This window comes from Mugil cephalus, chromosome 8 (assembly GCF_022458985.1).
Source record: "Mugil cephalus isolate CIBA_MC_2020 chromosome 8, CIBA_Mcephalus_1.1, whole genome shotgun sequence".
Classification (NCBI taxonomy): domain Eukaryota; kingdom Metazoa; phylum Chordata; class Actinopteri; order Mugiliformes; family Mugilidae; genus Mugil; species Mugil cephalus.
In genome coordinates, this window is record NC_061777.1 from 13,021,114 (window position 1) to 13,040,306 (window position 19,193).

General features: G+C 41.6%; 1 protein-coding gene across 1 annotated transcript; it reads left to right on the plus strand.

Annotated features, from left to right (window-relative positions):
* Positions 1 to 37: 37 nt before the first annotated feature.
* kntc1 (kinetochore associated 1) lies at positions 38 to 19,187 on the plus strand. Its single transcript, XM_047591812.1, has 62 exons — positions 38 to 285; positions 547 to 704; positions 801 to 921; positions 1,040 to 1,155; positions 1,625 to 1,703; positions 1,808 to 1,885; positions 1,985 to 2,019; positions 2,100 to 2,210; positions 2,548 to 2,641; positions 2,720 to 2,772; positions 2,865 to 2,977; positions 3,077 to 3,131; positions 3,222 to 3,320; positions 3,397 to 3,440; positions 3,548 to 3,610; positions 3,728 to 3,803; positions 3,962 to 4,087; positions 4,180 to 4,346; positions 4,475 to 4,586; positions 4,733 to 4,876; positions 4,960 to 5,016; positions 5,310 to 5,381; positions 5,492 to 5,611; positions 6,426 to 6,569; positions 6,670 to 6,765; positions 6,877 to 6,980; positions 7,074 to 7,176; positions 7,267 to 7,401; positions 7,505 to 7,624; positions 7,865 to 7,937; positions 8,126 to 8,193; positions 8,271 to 8,572; positions 8,709 to 8,881; positions 9,426 to 9,526; positions 9,691 to 9,835; positions 9,926 to 9,982; positions 10,064 to 10,227; positions 10,304 to 10,408; positions 10,508 to 10,636; positions 10,887 to 11,003; positions 11,139 to 11,248; positions 11,384 to 11,600; positions 11,689 to 11,778; positions 11,868 to 12,033; positions 12,120 to 12,178; positions 12,274 to 12,490; positions 12,574 to 12,647; positions 12,741 to 12,951; positions 13,088 to 13,200; positions 13,302 to 13,357; positions 13,564 to 13,642; positions 13,726 to 13,850; positions 13,954 to 14,089; positions 14,187 to 14,282; positions 14,371 to 14,427; positions 15,486 to 15,540; positions 15,859 to 15,922; positions 16,333 to 16,462; positions 16,551 to 16,640; positions 17,131 to 17,285; positions 17,541 to 17,643; positions 17,800 to 19,187. Exons 2-62 carry the CDS (start codon positions 567 to 569, stop codon positions 17,833 to 17,835), a joined length of 6,648 nt encoding a protein of 2,215 aa, XP_047447768.1. The 5' UTR covers positions 38 to 285; positions 547 to 566; the 3' UTR covers positions 17,836 to 19,187.
* Positions 19,188 to 19,193: the final 6 nt, after the last annotated feature.

Consider the following 19,193-nt stretch of genomic DNA (forward strand, 5'->3'; position numbering starts at 1 on the left):
GCAGCAGTAGTCTACAGGATATCTACAGGCCAAATGAGATTAATCAATTAAACTGTTGGGTATACATAAAAAACTTTAATATACATATTTCTGTATATGTTAGTTTTGCTTTTCCTTTTAAATAATGCTGGATTTGTGAGTAACCCGAGAAGGAAGTTGTATCTGTAAGTCAAAACTAAGGGAACAAAAAGCCACCAAGACTCCCGAATTACCCACAGCAAACCGCCAAATTTCTAAAGCTATAGTTGGGGAGTCATGTCGGTGTCAGATCATTTTAACAAAGCGGTGAGTTATTACGTGCTGTGTCTTCATAGTAGTAGTCAACCACTTAGCCATTGGTTATATGAACATCAGCAGTTCTTTAGTATTTAGTTAATTTTATAATTCTCAGGTAGCACGCTGGTATCGTTAAACCGTATCATAACATTGTGGTGAAGTTACGATACCGACTGATGGCTTAGTTCATGTGTACTAGCAATCCGCCGAATAACCCACATGCACGAAACATTTTGACATGAAACCAAGCAAATTATTACTTTTCCACAGTCTTAACTCGGGTACACGAAATGGCGACTTGGAGCGAGGTTGAACTTCTGACCAACGAGGACACAAACACTGTCCGCTTTGACAGTGTGTCCAGGGAGGAGAATGGGAGCGGCCTGTACCAGGTGGACACTCTGGTCAAAATCTCTACAGCCAACGAGGTAATACATCTGTTTATTCGCTATTTTTTTTTAAGTACACACACATCTAGTGAGAGCACTCACCGATGATCCCACTGATGATACTTTTCATTGCAGGTGCATGCAGATCCCAGTCTTTCATCGGCCAGTGGCTCAAACTGGAGCATTGTTGTTGCTGACAAGACAGTGATCCTGTTTGATCAGAGCTACCAGACCATCCTGCTGCTTCTTGACTTTGGTGAATCACTGAATTACTGCAGATATTGTAAAGATTAAGGCTGATTTAATTATGTCTTTTCAATACGTGACCCGTTACAGAAGCTGCTGGACATTAACAGCAAGGTTTGTTTTTTCAGAAACTGACGTCGATGCCATTGACGTGTGCCTAAAAGGAGAGTTTTTGTTGGTCTGTGAAAGAAATGGAAACCTTCATTTGATCTATGTGCCACACAAGAGAATCCTCATGACCAGGGTATGGGTGTCATCTTTTTTGTATGATTTACTTAGATTATATGATCAATCTGACTGAACAAGGACGAAATGAGGGTGAAATGACATAATCTTAGTAATCTTAGGTATACAGTTTACATGCTTGCATATATATATATATATATATATATATATATATGCAAGTGTACAGTATGTTTGGTGCATCCTGCCTTATTTGCATCCCTAGTAGATTTTATATCAGGCACATGTGGTATGCAGTGACTGGTGACAAATTATTCCACTAATGTTGGCTGCTCTTTAGCTGGTTGGCACAGTCTTGTGCATCACTGAGCCCACTTTGAAATATGCGAAGCCAAGGGGAGGCCAAGGCCGTAGAAGCAAAAAAATAAATAAAAATGTTTTACTAAAGTGTATAAATGTTGACAGCACCAATAAGGTGACTCTGTGCTGTGCAGTGTTTAACATTATGCGTCATTTGTTTTTATTTGTAGGCTTTGGTTGAGAAACCATCCAATGGAGATAAGAAAACGTATCGTTATCTCGTCATGGACGAGGACAAAGCATCTCCAGGTGAAGTCTTATATAGACTTAAGAAGAATCTGTTATGAGAAATAATGTGCACTAAAAACATATGTATGACTCTAAAATGTGAGTTGTGTTTCTATATTTGACAGGGGTGTATCATGTGTTCCTTCTTGTAAAGGATGGTTTTTTCCACATTACAAACCTTGATTTGGCAAAGATCGAGACAGGTAGTAAGATATTTTGTGTAAAAGCTTTTTTTTGTTTGTTTTTGTTTTTTTTGAACTGCTGTAATCAAATTAAAAACTGCATTTTTGTTCCCATCTCAGCCATTGAAAAAATGGATGTGGGAGCTTTAAAAGAAGTGAGTTAATGCAATCCTCTTTTTCATTTGTCTGTTTTGTTTGAAGAGCAGTAAAATAACCTCTCTCTTCTTTAATTCAGCTCCAGTCTTTCATCAAGATAGACTTTTACTCCACCACGGATTATCACGATGAGGGCTGCAGTACAGCTGTGATGTTCAACCTGGGCCATGAAATCCACTTAATGATTGGGGTCAGTGACTTTTATTAATTCATTTACCAGCAAAATAATAAAGAATCAAGCTGCAAATCATGATACTTTATAAATATTTACTGTTATTTTTTTCAGCTGCCACTGAATTTCTTTAACACTAAAATTAAGACAAGTAAAGTTTAATTATTTACTGATGGGAAAACTTATAACTAGTTTGTCACTGTTCCATAAAACATGCCCACTGCTATGCAACGGCGCACATAACCAAACTAAATATGCTTTCAACAAAAATGAGACCAATCTTTAAAGTGAGACAGTATTCAGCTTGACATTCAAACACATCAGGGGACTTTATATAAATTTTCCTTGTTGACAGGGGGATAAAGAAAATGTTGTGACTCATTGGGAGATGGACCCTCGTCAGGGAAAGATGTGCCTTGCTCACTCCATCGACAGCAGCCTAATTCCAGGTGAACTTTTTAGGAAGATAATGATTTAAAGCGTATGTTGTGCTTCTTCCTTTACTGTACGTGTCTACTTTATTGCAGGTGTGAGGAAGATGGTGGTGTTGGAAAATCTCTTGTACATTCTTGACACTGAGGTGAGTTCACAAACGTCGCCGTGAGCTGTTGGATGTACCAGAGGAGACCTGTAGATCACGAAGTAGCCCCACTTCTTTTTTTGTTGTTTCAGGATGTTCTGAGTCTCTGGGACCTGCATTTCCTCGTCATGATTCGCTGTTGGCCGGATCTTGCCATTAATGATTTTGAACTCACCACCGAATGCGGCTCTGCCTCCATGGTGGCGTACGTATCAGTGTTGCGTAACGTGCTGTAACTGTGAAATATACATGGAGAATGTGTCGATGCTATAAATGGAAACGTACTTCCCTTTGTGTACTGCAGCCAAGACAAGGACAGCATGAAGATGATAACCGTGACAAAGCAAGACAAGAGTCAGGTAGCAGCGCCGCTCCTTGTCAAGCAACTTGAACAGACGAGTACTTCACATGTTGTTCTGAACTCCATGCGCTGGGTTTAATTGTTTCAGACGAGCTCGCTGCAAATCCGGTTTCTGCCCTCTATGACTGTTTGCTACTCTCTCAACATCTCCTCGGTCTCGTGCCTCGTTCAGACAAAAATAAACATGGTAAAACACTTATAAAAGTGATAATGCATTAAACCTCTGCTGTTTCTAGATGCTAACTGTTTCTCTGCCATTTCAGGATACAATTTACTTAGTTGAGGGGATTTGTGAGAACCCAGACAGGTACGATGAACGTTACTATGATTTCAGACAGTATTTGGCTTATGAAAAGGTATTTGTTTTATTGTTTAATCATTAATTAATTGTTCTTTTTGTTGTTTTTTGGGTAGTCGAGGAGACCCGATAGCTTCTGTTGTTGTGAGATGCTTCACTGAGGCTTTACCTGAGAACAGGTACTTAACTTTAAATGGAAACACCGCAACATACTGTATATGTATGTGACACATATGCATGTATGTGAATCTATTTGGCTGTATAATTTGATTTACTTGGCTTTTCTCTCTTTCTAGACTTAGCAGACTTCTTCACAAACACATGTTTGAAGAGGCCGAGAAGTTTGCCATCACGTTTGAGCTGGATTTAGAGGTAAATGTGTCCGTCTGACTTGTAAAAGAAACTAACATCTGACCTTTGGAGATAGGGGAAAAAAAAGACGTAGAAGTGTTACTATAGAGAGGAGGTGTGTGCGCCTTTAATTCACGGCCTTAACCGAAGTGAATCACCAATTGCAATCCTGTTTTCAGCTTGTCTACAAGGTGAAGCTCAACTTTGTGCTGGAGCAGCTGGCCTCTGCGTCGGTGGGTGGCTATGGACAGGATGTCTGGTCTGAACTTGTGACTGAGGCCAAAACCAACCTGATGAAGATCACAGTGAGTTCACACATCAGAGCTTATTTTACTTGCTTGAGTCATATGTTATTGAGTCATATCCTTTTTTCTTTTTCTTTTTTAACATTACTCAGGACGAGCAGTATGTGGTTGAATACTGCCTCAAGGCCCCGTGGCCGACGTTTGAGACGGCAGAGAAGATGCTGAACCACGCTGCCACGCGCTACTCCTCCTTACAGATCCAAGAGGCCTTAGCCAGGCTGGCAACATTTTGCAACCTGCACGGCTTGGAAAATTTCAAGTAATGACAACTTCTTAGTGGCAGATGCTGTCATATTGTCGTATTGTGTTGTAACACAGTAACACCTCTGTGTTTTGGTTTGTTCTTCATTAATTAATGAAATTTCTTACTTCTCACATCATCCTCAGTGGAATAGCTTGGACTGAGTTTCTGAACAGCACTGACAATCTAGGAGACGTCCTGACCCACCTGAGAGATGGAGACATGAAGGGTGCACAGCTCCTTTGGCTCAGATACGAGGTAAAACGAACACTTGTCACGTACTCATCAGAATAGCTGCCAAATATTTGTCATATGTTGATAAATTCGTTAATTAAAATTGATTTTAGCGAGATTTTTGTGGAAATTGTCTTGTACTCAGATGTTCACTGGTGTGTCTGTGACAGGGGTGGATTGCAGCGGAGTTTGATGAGAGCAGCCTTGAAGCCCTGCTCAGCGCCATCCCAGACGACCTGCCATCCCAAGACCTCTGTCCTTGGTTTAGGACGGTCTTTGTTCCTTTCGTGAGGAGAGTTCTCCCAGCAGGACAGGTGTGACACGTAATCTCATGCATAAAATATTATCTTGTCCACCGTATGGCGCTGTCTTCATTTAAGTCTCTATGTCCCCGTAGAGAATCTTGGCAAAATGGCTTGAGCAGAGGGCAAGGAACTTGGAGCTAACAGAAAAGGTAAAGAATGAGTGATGTAGACCTGAGAAAGGTCAATGTGTTAGATGTGATATCCACTGATGAGCAGCCAGTTTGTAGAGGTTACGTAAAATCTCAGTAACACTTCTCCTCTTCACTTTATTAAGATGTATCTTGGTACAAGTCATGTCAGTTTGTTCAGGATTAAACCTCTGGAGTAAACTGGAAGTGTTACCTATATATATATATATATGTATATATATATATATGTGTGTGTGTGTGTGTGTTTACAAATAGACCAAGGGTTTATGAGTCAAAGTTTTATTTTTTCTCAGGGAGCTTGGCCCCAGAACGGCCTGGACGTAGCAGTTCTTGGACTTCCGTCTTTATGGACGTGGATGAAATCTGTAAGTTAAACCTCTGCTGGTAATAATCTACTGGTTGGAATAAAATTCAACTCAATTATCATCACCTTATATGGCTCACAATTAATTGATGTCTTTTAATCTATTTAAAGGATGATAGTAATGGTGCAGGGGAGGTGGAGAATCTCAAGTCCCTGGTGTCCAGCCTCCGTCAGCTGCTGGATCTCCACCAGAAGTACAACTGCAAACTTTCACTTTCAGTCTTTGAAAAGGTTTGTCTTTTATTAGTGGTCACTGCAGTGTCTCTTCAAACTGTCTGTTTAGAGCGGACAGAAATAAATGAAGTGTTAATGTCCCCCGATGACATTAATTGATAATATAGTGATGAACAAGCGTGACAGAAAACAACATGTAGCCAATTACACCTGAGCCTCAAGGGCCTTACTATGTATGTTATGTCAGTTAAATGTATGAGTGTCTACGATATTACACTTCCAGTCCAATCCAACTGTATTTATCAACCACTCTAAAACAACCACATAGTAAGTCCTTTACAGAAGAGTAAATAAAAGCCAATGAATAAAAGATATAACAACTCGCACAAGGCATAAATACAAGTAAAACAAAATTAAAAGACATAAAACATCTGTAATTAAAAATAACAGCTACATACATGGAAACATGCAGAAGCTTATTTGTGTCTCTAGATGTCAGTAAATCATTGAAGAAACTAATTTTGGTTTCTGTCTTACTAAATACGAGAATTGTTTCTTTTTTAGGCACACATAACTCACATGATATCTTTATTTTTGCCTACTAAATATATATATATATACACACACATATATATTTATGTACACACACATATATATACACACACACACATATATATTTATATATGTGTGTGTATATATATATATTTAGTAGGCAAAAATAAAGATATCATGTCATATATATGTGTTTGTGTGTGTGTGTGTGTGTGTGTGTGTAGACATTATCTATGTGTATGGTGCTTATCCTTGGCATGTTGTGCATTGTTTTGTCGTTTTTGTCCCATTCTCAATCGTTTCTTCTTCGATTTGAAAGAGGAGCGTATGGAGCGTAGCTTTCTTCATGCTGGACAAAGTGCTGGCTCCGGAGCTGATCGCTGCCACCGTGGAGAACAGCATCCTGCCATATGCTGAACAGCACAAGATTCCTTTTGATGAACTTCTCCTGCAGTATATAAAGGTGCAACTCCACCACCGTTCAAACGTAATGAGGACCCTTGTTTAGATTGTGCAATACTTAGTGATGCATGTGTTTCTCCCTCCAATCTGGACTTCACTAGGACCTGCTGGAGCGCTGCAGTTCTCAGACCACAACCCTTTTTACAGAGTGGGAAGCCAAGGCAGTGGCTGTGCTAGACTGCATGACAGATACCGATGTAAGTTTTTTTTTTTTTTTACAGTTTTTAGTCTGCTCAAAGTTTATGACTGAGTGAGAATGGGTCAGTAATCTGATCTAATCAAAATTTTAACATGTTTGAACCGACCAGCTGATGGTGGACGCCGTGCTGGAGATCATGCAGAAAGCAGTGGTGCCCTGGAGCAATCTGGTGGAAAAACTCGTTCAGCAGTATCTAGAGATGGACGGACCAAAGTATGTTTATGTTGTCCTCGTCTAGATGTGATGATCATTAACGTAGCAACACCAGATAAAATCAGTGTGATTTTATTCTAATTCATTCTCTAGACAAGAGCTTCTAAAGGAGAGCTACCGTCTGATGGAGATCAGGAAACTTCTCAGAGGCTACGGCATCCGCAACTTCAACCTCTCAAACAGCACTCAAATTATGGTGAGTTTGATTTGATCATTAATTTAAAATTTTGCTGACTTTCTTTTATGCCTTCCTTCAAAATAACATTCAAACACACGTGTTCCCCAGACGCTGATCAGATACATCCTGAAGCAAGACCTCCCGATGTCTCTGGAAGACTCCCTCACGTTGGCTGAGGCCTACAAACTGCCGACATCACAGATAAATTACCTGTATCTCATCCAGCTGATAGGCCAAGGCAAGGTGTGTTAATCCTGACATGATCGTTGAACCGCAAATCACTGATAATGTGTAGTTTTGCTGCGTTCCTGGCATGTTGGTAGGAAGTCCTTTGTGCTGTTTTCAGACTGAAGAAATCTTGACCGTCCTGAAGAAGCTGTCGTCCTCAGAGGCAGAGTGTGTGATCGAGCGCCTCACGTTGTGGGCTAGGCTGCAGCTGGAGGACAAAGACCACATATCTGATGAGGTGAGGGCAAAAGGTTTATTTATATGTCAAGCGCACATAATTGTTAAGATGTTCGTGGGAGTTAGAGGTAGTTCGTGTTAAGCTCATGTTAGTCAGTATCCGATCTGTCTCTGGGCACCTTTTGTTGTCTATTAAGATGAAGCAGAGTAAACATCACAAACAGTGGATGTGCTTGTCATTCAGTTACTTTCAATATCCTGACCAGAAAAGGTTTCTCTTTTCCTGGCATTTCTTTAATAGCACAAGAAACACCAAATGGTCATAGCTCAGGCGATGGTGGAGGCTCTGAAATATCTGCATGTCATTCAAAAACGTAAGTATTCATTCAAAACTGGCTCAGTACAGAAGCTGCTGTTTCTTCTTTGGCTCTGACTCTGACGCTTTTTATGTTCTTGTCCATTAAACCTGTATAAAACCAGCTGACATCAGTCACATAAACAAAGGTTAGGATAGTAAATACTGGGAATGTAAGAGCGGTAACAAGACTCATGTCCTCTGCAGATGATTCTCTTAAAAGCATGGAGTGTGAGAACAACCTCAACATGTTCAAAGCCATCGCCCACCTACAGGTGAGCTTCATTCAAGGAATATTTTCAAATATTATTTAAAACTATTGCAGCAACAGGCTTTCTCTTTCGTTCTTCAGGAGGACTTTGACATTTTCTTCACCCCCTCCGACTACGAGGATCCAAACATCCGAAAACAGATCCAGGAGGATCACATCAGAGCCTACGAAAACACTCGTGGCCGCCATTCATCTAAGCGCAAGGCGACGACAACTCCAGTTGTGGCTAATGATCCGGACGGGAAGACCAAGACCATCTCCACAGAGGCTGGCTTGCGTCGTTTAGGGCGACAGCTGCACCGCACCGAGCAGGAGCTCTGGTCCGACTTGGCCCTGCGAGCTCTGAAAGTGGGCAAGGTGGACAAGGCGCTCAAGATCCTCAGGTTTGCACGTGTGAACGCCGTGTTGTGTGTATGAATTCAGGGATGGGAAAACTTTTTCCACTTGTGAGTTCTTATGGAAGCAATTAGGGTGTTGGTTAAATCGTTAAGTGTTTGTTCTGCTCTGTTGTGTCTTCAGTGAGCTGTATGAGCACCACTATAACAGCAGCACAGGGAAGGTTTTGTTCACCGCCGCCAAGATGTTATGCCAGATGCTGGAGGCAGATGTGCCCATGGTGCTTCCTGATGACATGGACTTGCCAGCAGTCATTCACAGCCTGGCCTGTCAGGCCATCACCGTGTGTCACTCAGGTGAAGAAAAACAACTCCTGACATTTTATTTTTGTAAACATTCCCGTTACGTAAATCTGTTTCGAATTTATAACTAACTACTTCAATGTGTTTGTTGTATATACAAAAAGGGAAACTAGACTTGAGAGTAGTCTGAATTCCTCTTAATCGGGATAAAAAGCATTTGTTTCCAATTGTGCAAATATCAAAAAGAAGAAGAAGAAGAAACAGAAAGGGAAAGAAATCCTCTTAACAAACTGTATCTGCAGTAAATTTATGTGGAGGATGCTGACTGTCCTCGGGTCGGCAGACAATGAAAACACTTATTGCAAATCTGCCAGAGCATCTAATCAGATATTTAAGCTCACTTTGCAAATCATTTATAAGTGAATCCATAGGTTCAGATTTAAGGCACATGTGAGCAGCATGATGTGCAAATACAAAACACTTTTAAGGAACAAAAAAATAGAACAATCCACACTGTCTTTCCAAACTGTCTAAGGAGGATGTGAGAATGTTAAGAGTATAGTGAATGCATTGTGTATTGTCACTATCACTTTTACAGATCTCCTTCTGGACTGCCTGGAGCTTTGCAAGTGCACGCGGATAGCGATGGACGTCTATCACCAGTGTCAGTTATCAGACAACTACGGCTTCATAGCCAAGGTCTGTATCTAATCTAATAAAACTTCATTCTTAGCAAAATAGATAAACATCGGTTCTAACTCCAAAAAATTTTAAACCATAATGTGAACAGAATAAATCAAATTCACTACATTCACTAAACTTTATAATCACGAATATTAAATTTTATTGGTGTAATGTCCCAGGATTCGACTCCGGAGGCAGAAAAAGATCCATGTTCCCAGTGGAGTTTTCAAGATGTTTTTAATGAAGACTGCATTGTTCTGGACCCAGTGTCTGTGCTGCCTGTACAGTATGAAATTACCAACTGCCTGCTGCCTATTTCTCAGGGTAAGAAGATGCTCTAATGTTTCCGGATTTTGTTACCTCATGCAGACAGGCCTGATTAGCCTCTTTGCTCATATATTTTAATTATTGCAGACACCAAACTGCACCCACTGGACTGTTCCTGTCTGTCACACTGCTCATTTGAAGATGGTAGGTGCACTGGCTATTTAACGAGCTACACCCAGTTTTCTTCTTTACATTGTAATTTGGAAACTTTCCCCTTGTTTGCAGGTTCAAACTACCTGCAGCCCCTCCTCGATCCGCTGGCCAAAATGTTGCAGATGTTACAGGAATGCAGTCAGCTGGAGTTGGCCCTCAGAGTGCTGGTCAACTCGTACGGCAGCTGCCTGCAGCACGTCACCTCTAATGTTATGGATATAAAGCTCAGCGTGCAGGTATGATGGTTACATTTACAGCGGCGCTTTATGCGTGTGCAAAACATATTGTAATGTCTGCGTTACCTCCTCGCAGCTTTATGATGCGCAAGAGCTTAAGAAATACAATATCTGCATAAACGATCTCCGTAAGACGACGACGTCCTCGCTGAACGCTGTGGCCGTGGCCCTTTTGAACAAGGTGAGACGACTGAATCCAGCGTCGTGAGAGGGCGGCTGCACATTCATAGCATTTAAATCACATTGAATCATTTCTAACTTTGTCTTCCGTGGGTTTCAGGTGTTCAACTGGAGGGTGGTCGATTGCGATTTGGCCATAGGACTGTGTACACTCCTCTCCAAGGCAGACGTCTTCAAAATCCTGTGGAAAGTTATTGACAACACTTGGCAAAATTATGACAAAATTATGGTAGGAAATATAATCTCTGTTCTTCTTGATTTGCTTTAATAGTGGAAAACAAAGACATAGATGTTGAGAGAAAACAGTAAAGTAACTAGTGATGAGAAGCTCTATTTTACTTGATTAGTGCGGTGAATAATCTCATATTTTGCGAATATTGTCATTCCCAAAACTGTCTATATAAGGAATTGTTTATGCAGCTTGAGTATGTTACCTGCAAGAAATCAGTCACAGTGTCTCATTTTTTTTTTTTTTTCAGGCTGTGGCGAGGATCGGGGCCAGTCTCTGCAGCTTGTACGGTGAGACAGAGGAGCAACAGAAGTTCCTCTCCGTCATCACTGATGCTGAGTGGGGCATCAAGCTTGGAAAGTTGGAGGTAATACAGCACTTTAGATCAGATTACCGGGGGTATTCAGGTCTGAATCCACAGGCTTTTATAGACTTACTGTAGTTACACCTTATATTTCTGTCCTTTCTTATAATGTGTCGTGTTCACCCTGCTCTGTCCCAGATATCGATCCAGCCTGTGTTCCGTCAGCGACCTGAGATGAAGAGCAGCCTGATCCCTGTTTTGGTGAAGAACAGGAAGATCACTCCAGAGATTATCCTTGAGTACTGCAGGTCGGGGACTTAATTCCTACTTTCTACCATAAACGAGGAAATTAAACGTTTGTTTTGAACTGTGCTTTAATTAACACCATGGTCTGCATGTATGGTGCATGCATTTTAAAAGTTGCCCTTTGCATCTATCTGCAGCACCTTTGGTCTCGACCGCGACCGTGTTATCAACCAGTACATTACCACTTCGCTGCTGCTCCAAGAGGACGAGGAAGACGCGATGGGCCCGGCCTCAGGCCAGGATCCGGTGCAGCCTCTGTGTCACGCCGACGCGCTGGAACGAGTCCTGCAGATTATCCCGATGTTGCACAGCACCAGCGATCTCACCGACAGTCTCTGTGCTGCCGTGTTCAAGGTCTGAGAAACATTTTCTGTTTAAATTATTTTTTGATCTTTAGCACACATCCATCATGTTTCATTCCGTGTGTTAAAAACTCGTACAGCTGAGCCCTTACAACTACGAGAGGATTGAAGTGGTGCTGAAGATCATCCAGGCTGCAGACGAGAATGTCACCAGTTTCTGTGTCAGTCAGGTAATAAAAACACACATGCATGTTTAATTTACTCATTTGTTTTCATAGTAAACCGCACAGATTAAGAGCCCCTGTCTTTTAATCCACAGGCAACGGGCCTCCTTCAGCTTCTGACGTCTTACAAGCGAGTCTCTCCTCCCTCAGACGTGGAGAACACATATCTGCTTGAAAACGGTCTCCTGCCAAATCCCTTGTCCAACACCAGGCTTCCTTTCCACCTGCTTATGCAGACCAAAAACTACTGGAAGATTATCTGTAAGTTACCTGCTGTTGTTGTCTTAGTCTGATGTTTTTGGATCTTCACCATCTAAGCACAAACTAAAACATTTTCCTGTGTTTAGCTCCGGAGCTCAGTGAGGAGACCTTCCCCACACTTCTTCTGATCAGCAAGCTGATGAAGGTGAAGCACAGTTACGATGTTGTGTTATCACATGGATTCGAGATTCATTCATAAAATGCGACGCAGGCGGTTTAAACTTCCCCGCTCCTCCCCAGGTGAGCCTGGACAAGCTGTACATGTCAGCAGCGAGCCACGTCTTTGAGAAGAAGCTGAAGCCTTTGCTCTTGGAGCAAAGGAAAAAGGGTCAGGGTCACGGCTATCAGAAGGAGACTTTCAAGGTGGCCAAGACCATGATGAAGTACATCCACTGCATCCAGAGCCCAGAGTGGGCGGCTGCCACAGCCCACAAGATAACCCAGGAGCTGCCACCAGGTCTGAGCTGCACATTGGCCACTAGATTTCACTACTTTGTGTATTTTTTATTTGTGCACTGAGATGTTTCCTGCCTCCCACAGGCTATGAGAAGACTCAGTCTCTTAGGTTTTGTTTGGCTCTGGGAGAAGCGTGGCTAAAGGATCCAAACCTTGAGGTCGGTGTTTGCGTTTTTGTGTCGCACGCGATCAAATCTGTGTCACACCTGAGTCCGTTTTCCTCACTCCCTCTCCCCTCTGATCCCAAGCAGGAGGCAGCGCGAGCCAGAGGGGAGACCTTTTTGTCCAAGCTGAAGCTACAGTTTCAGCGCTCCACGACTGAGAACACGCTGATCGCCAGTCAGCTAAACAGCCCAGAGCACCTGAAGCTGACTGGTCTTCCTGCCAGGCTCATAGTGGCTCTGTACGAGCACAGCAGTGTGGAACAGCGTTGCAGGGAGTCAGGGGGACAGAATTATCCTGGTGAGAACGAACGATGCTACCGCATACTGTACACGATTTAAAATCCATTTAGGTCTGTGCTGTTTATTTATGATTAACACAACTTTGAGATGCTGTGACTGGATGCGGTGACAGTGTTATTTTGTCCCTTCCTCAGACATACAGGCTGCAGTTAAGGAAATAGCCACAATCAACAACGTGGATCTTCTGAAAATCCGTAACATGATGTTAGAAAAATGGATCTGCAAAACAGGCCCAGCTGTGGCAAAGGTCTCTCAGTCTGAGCTTCATTTTTGTTTGATCAGAATTGTTTAAATTAATTTAGGTGTGAAGTCCTGACAAGTCTGTTTTTTTTTTCTCCTCCAATATAGGATATCGGTAATTACAACTGTGTCAGCAACATTGAGGACGACCCAGACTTAATGAGGTTGGCAGCTTGTAATTATGTTTTCATAATCAAGAAGAAGAAGAAGACGACGTATTTTTGACACCTGCAATGATTCAGTGACAGGATGTAACACCTGAGTTCTTCTGTTTATTTTTGTCTTTGTGTGGTTGTGTGTGTGTGTGTGTGTGTGGTTGTGTGTGGTTGTGTGTGGTTGTGTGTGTGTGTGTGTTTTTGATGCCCCCCAGGGTGGTGTACATGCTGCAGTCCTGCCCCATGGAGGATGCTTTCCGTCTTCTGAGCCCCATCTTGTCTGCCGAAACCTGGGTGCGTTTTAAAGAAAAAGAAAAAGAGTTTAAGCTCCATGGAAAGCAGCTCGTGTTTGTCTTTAAACTTAAATCCTCCTTTAGCCCCTCAGCACATCTGGGCCTCGCCTGACTTTCTGCCACCGGACTCGAGCGCTGCTCTGCCTTGTCCGCCTCGCCGATGCAGCCACTCTGGAGACTCAGTTGCAGATACCCAGAGACAAAATCCTGTAAGAGTCCACGAGACCAGTTAAATAGTAAAGTATAGACCAAAGTTATTATAGAAAAAAATGTGTAATCTTCAGTGTTTCTGTGTTTTAAATTCACCTGCAGATATTACCTGAAGTGCTACATCTTTGTGTCTCAACTGGAGGCGTTAAACATCCCTTACACAGTGCAGTCTTTCCTCAATAGTCCCAAGGAGGGTTTGGTTAAAGGGCTGTGGAAGAATCACAGTCACGAGCCTCAGGTACTTCTAACGGAAAGCATTCAAACTCTTCCATGTAGTTTGTTCATTTTAGTTCAGACTTGATGCAGACAAACTGAAGCGCCATTCGTCATTTCAGGCTGTGCAGTTGGTGGCAGACTTGTGCTTGGAGTACCAGGTGTACGACCCTCAGCTGTGGAACAGTCTCCTTCAGAAGCTGCTGGGTTTCAACCTGGTGAGGAGACACACTTGGGAAAATTCATTGTAAATGCGTTTAAATAAAGCCTGACCGTATGACACGGCGTGTGTTTCCCCCTCCACAGATCAGCCACCTCCAGAAGGTGTTAGAGGCATCAATGGCCGTGCCAGCGTTGTGGGAGGTAATGTCATGGTTCATCACTTTAAATTCACAGAAATAAATTCGTGTTGCCTTTGGATCGGTTTTATTTCAAAGTAATATATAGCTCCGACGTACAGTGATGTGAAAAAGTGTTGCCCCCCCTTCCTGATTTCAAATTTTTTTACGTGATTGTCGCACTTACTGTAAATGTTTCAGATCATCAAACGAGTTTAAATATTAGTCAAAGATAACACAAGTTTTTTCTGTATAATTAAGGGAGAAAAAAATCCAAACCTACGTGGTCTGGTGTGAAAAAGTAAACCTAATAACTGAATGAGTCTTTTACAGCCATGTAGGGGAGTTTTGGCCCACTCATATTTACAGAATCGTTCTAATTCTGCCACATAGGTTGGTTTTCCAACATGAACCATCTTTTTAAGGTTTCAGGTTTCAGATTCAGGTCCGGACTTTGACTAGGCCCCTCCACAGTCTTCATTTAGTTATTCTTCAGCCGTTCAGAGATGGATTTACTGCTGCCTCTTAGATGAGTCTTGACTGCAGTCTTTTGTAAATTTGGTCGACCAGCCACTCCTTGGATGGTTCCCCACTGCTCCGTGTTTTCACCATTTGTGGCTCTCACTGTGGTTCACTGGAGCCCCCAAGGCTTCATAACCCTTTCCAGACGGACAGATCTCAATTACTTTCTTTGTTGTTCCTGAGTTTCTTCAGATCTCCACATGATGTCTGGCTTTTGAGGATCTTTTGGTCAACTTCACTTTGTCATGCAGGTCCCATTTAAGTGATTTTTTTTGATCGAAGCCACAGTTAAGTTATGTTTTAACCGGAAGGACAAACACTTCACACAGGAACATGTGTAAGTTTGGAATTTCATTGGCTGCGTGCGTAGGTTACGGCGTCTCGTACGACGTCACATATACGTTACTCATATCCGGACAGCACATCTTTAGCTAGCAGCCTACCGGACGTCCTGCTGGAGCATGTGTGTCTAAAATAAACTTAAAAAAAAAAAAAACTTTACTGCTGCGATGTGACTAATATCAATATGTGAAAATGGACAATGTTTTTCTTTCATTCTAGATTTCAAGTTTCTCCAGAACCTGGAGGAGTATGATACTCGCACCTTTTGTTTCCGGTACTACATTTATGACAGAGATTAACTTACATGCATATTAATACTGAACAGTGTTTGTTATACTGTGTCATAAGGCGGCCGCATGTGATCACATCACTTCAGCATCTCCTTCATATCAACATTTCAGTTGAAAGCTGCTTTAAGCCTTGCAGACTAAAGAAAACTATTCCTCTGCAAATATGATTTACTTCCCAGACTCAAATGTGTTCTTATTCTTGTGCGGCCAAAGTATGAAAACCGCTGTACACTTGTTAAGTTATGCACTTTAAGGTTTTGAGGCGATATGTTGTCAGACATTCAGTCATCTGTTTTCTTTAGCTTCTGTTCCTCTGAGTCCGGATCAACAGGCGACGCTCTACAGGACCTTTGTCCTCCTCCTCAAGTACGTTTTTACCCGCATTCATCCATTATCACCAGCTGTTCTGCATGTTAACACTGCGCAGCGCTCTCACGTTCAAACATAACGACGTACTGTATGAAAGTGTTGATTGGCTCATTTTGTTTGTGCTGATTTTGTTACATCCAGATTCGTTTGGGTGTTTTAACCTCAGTTTATTATTATTATTTTATCCAGTCTTTGTTTAAATTACATGTGAAGCAATAACCTTTGAACATTATAGAAATGTGAAAGTGTACCTAATAAACTGGCAGGAGATTGCTATCTCTACAGCTTCTGTTAGAGTGATAAACAAAAACACACAATGCCACTTACTGTTTCTATTTCAAGGGTCAGGTCGGAGTAAGTGACTTTCCTCGTGTTTGTCTCAACTGTCGCTCCTCTTTCGTCCCAAGGTGCCCTTTCCTGTTGAATCTTGACCTGATAGGCATCGCCAATCGTTTCGCACAGTTCAGTCTCCCAGCCTTCGCCCTGGGAACTCTCCTTCTGATTCCCTGCGCCAGTAAAAAGGCACAGCAGGTCCAGGTGAGTTCATCCACCAGATTTTTTTTATATATTATTTAGCATATTTTAGATTATAACTGTAATCACTTTTTTTTTTTGCTGTCTGCAGGGCTTTCTGTCCGTCTGTAACCCGGTCACGGTCCTCGAGCAGGTGGATGAACTTATGAACACCGGGGAGTTGGCTGGAATCCCTTCACAGGTCAGACCTCGTTTTAGATCTTTAGACGTAAAATCTTTCCGACGCAAGAGCTGAACTTTAGCTCTAATTCTTGAAACTAACTTTTGGTTCAGCTCTCTTTTAATACTTTACATTAACTGCTATTTTAACGTCCTAAATATTTCTGTATCATGCCTCAACATCTCGTTTTTTTTTTTTTCTCTATCCTGTTGTTGCAACAGAAGCCTTTCTTGAAACACACAGTATAGTGCTATTTTTGTATCATGTGCCCATCGGTGGTTTCAGGCTATCAGTATAGATCTGTGCACCTGTCAAACAGGAAAACATGTCAGTCTGATGGTGGAGAGTTATCAAAATCGTCATCGTAATTGCAGCATGTGAACCATATTAATGTTTTACCGTAAACACGAATGTACACGAAGCAGATGTTCAGATACATCTACATTATTGGAACTTTTATTGTCATTTGTTTTCATTTTTATCTTCCTTTGTTACATTACAACCGTCTCAGATCAGAGAGACTGTGTTGACTTTCGTCAACCAGAACGGACAGCACCAGAAGCTGCTGAAGACCAAACACTTCGACCATCTGAAGCAGCTCATAGTGCTGCACGGCCAACCCAACCAGGTCAAAGACCTCGTGGACTACCTGATCAGCCAGAACTGGTGAGACGCGAAATATCATGACACATCAACGCTTCTCTGAGCGCAATCAGCCCAAACAGGAGGACTAAAATAAATTAAATACCTTCGTCAATCTTAATTTATTTGCAAAAATTAAAAACCAACCAATGTGTGCTCTACAAACACATGACTGTTTACATGTATGGGGTATATTTGGAAAACCCAGCTGTGTAAGCACAGTATTTTATTATATGTCGGTGTAAATCTTTTCTAAATGTGTGTGACTCTGTTCTTCAGTCAGGAGGACGCTGACTCTCTCGCTCATGAATACATGAAACACAGAGAGCACCAAGGAGGGAAAACGCTGACAAAGGACTCGGCTTCGTCGAGCTGCCTGAAGGTAACTCAAGTTTATATCCTGGACCCGGTTTAGTGAAGAATAAATCACACATTAATATAATCTGTCAGCCTATATATTGGTATATATTTGATTACTGATAATTTAATAGAAACTTTACAGACTTAAATAATAATTCTACTTTTATTTGTTTTGCAGGAGTTTCTCAACGCGCAAAACGGGGTGTTGGGATGAAGCACCGCTTTATCTTCAGTTGTATTTTTACAGTCTTTCTTTGTCCGTCCTGGACCGAGATGCAGTTTTTGCACTTAACATTTATCTTTCTATCCCGCATGTTTGAATAATATTTGAATAAACTGTTGTCATTACTGAAAACTGTGCAGATGAATTCTTGTTTGATGCGGCGGCTCCGTCCGTTGATGTGTTTTAGCGTGCTGTTGAAAGAAGAAGAATTGTAAAAACATTTCAGCCGTGAGATTTTTAAGTTTATTGTTAGAAGCAGATGAATATATTTAGCCGTAGGGTTTGAGTTCTTTAGAGCGGACCCGTCCACTCTGGCCACTGAACGTTACAGATTTGATCTCTGAGTGACCGGGTTGTTGAACACAGTACATGGTATTGGCACAAACCTTTCAAGGAAATTTATCTGTTTCGTTTCGTCTTCTCAGGTAAAACTAAAACGTTTTCGCTTAGAAAGACACTAAGGAAGTAGACGAGTCTGTTGAGTAATTCAGCCAGTTCGAGAAGACTTTCCTTTTAAACCCACGTCTATTTAACAAATGACATTGTCTCTTGTTTCTGTTTTAGTGTTTTGTTCAAATCTTTTGCAACGTAACTCTGAGTCAGACCCAACTTCCCCTTGTGTTAAGCATTAACAGAGAACTTGAATCGAAACATAATGCACGCTGTCGTGTGATAGATGCGCTGGATGGGACGTCTGATAGTATTTACATCCTGCACACACATATTTTTTTTTTTTTTTTCCTCTTTCTGAGGGGAAGATCGGTGTGTGATTGTCCCTGTGTGAAGATAAAGACTCGCTGTCTGTACTGATAGGGTTAGGGTCTCTTTGTAGCCTCCTTTCACACTAGTGTTCTATGAGTGAGTGGACTTTGATATTTAAAGCTCTGAGGTTTTATTTGTGGTTTCGACAAACACTCATTTCCTGAATACGCTTTTATATGTTATATGTCACGACAGGTGCATATGGTGAGAAAATACATATGTGTGATGCTTCCATTTTAATTTGACATTTATTTAAATGAATTGTAGCGCTGCGCAAAATTAATTGTGTCGATTAAATGGGTCGTGTGACTCATATGAAACTGCATACTTTAAGGGCAGTTGTGTGAACAAGAGGAAATGTCTGTGGCTTAAAGTGTTAAATGGTCATATCTAAAGGAAACAAAAGTGTTTCTCAGATACATTTTTATAGTTGCTAAAACAGCGACCCAATTTTGTTTTGTTTCCGAGAGAATGTCTTTTGTTTTCATCCTCGAATTTAATAATTTACTTTTTGCCATGAGGCAAGTTGATCTGTAACATAAATACTCTGTACTCTATAAATGTTTCTTTATCCAGATTTATTTATT

Coding starts and splice junctions, on each gene's coding strand:
- kntc1 (XM_047591812.1), top strand. CDS start 567: ATGGCGACTTGGAGCGAGGTTGAACTTCTGACCAACGAGGACACAAAC. Junction 4,347..4,474: donor CACGGCTTGGAAAATTTCAA/GTAATGACAACT, acceptor CATCATCCTCAG/TGGAATAGCTTGGACTGAGT. Junction 7,625..7,864: donor AAGACCACATATCTGATGAG/GTGAGGGCAAAA, acceptor TTTCTTTAATAG/CACAAGAAACACCAAATGGT.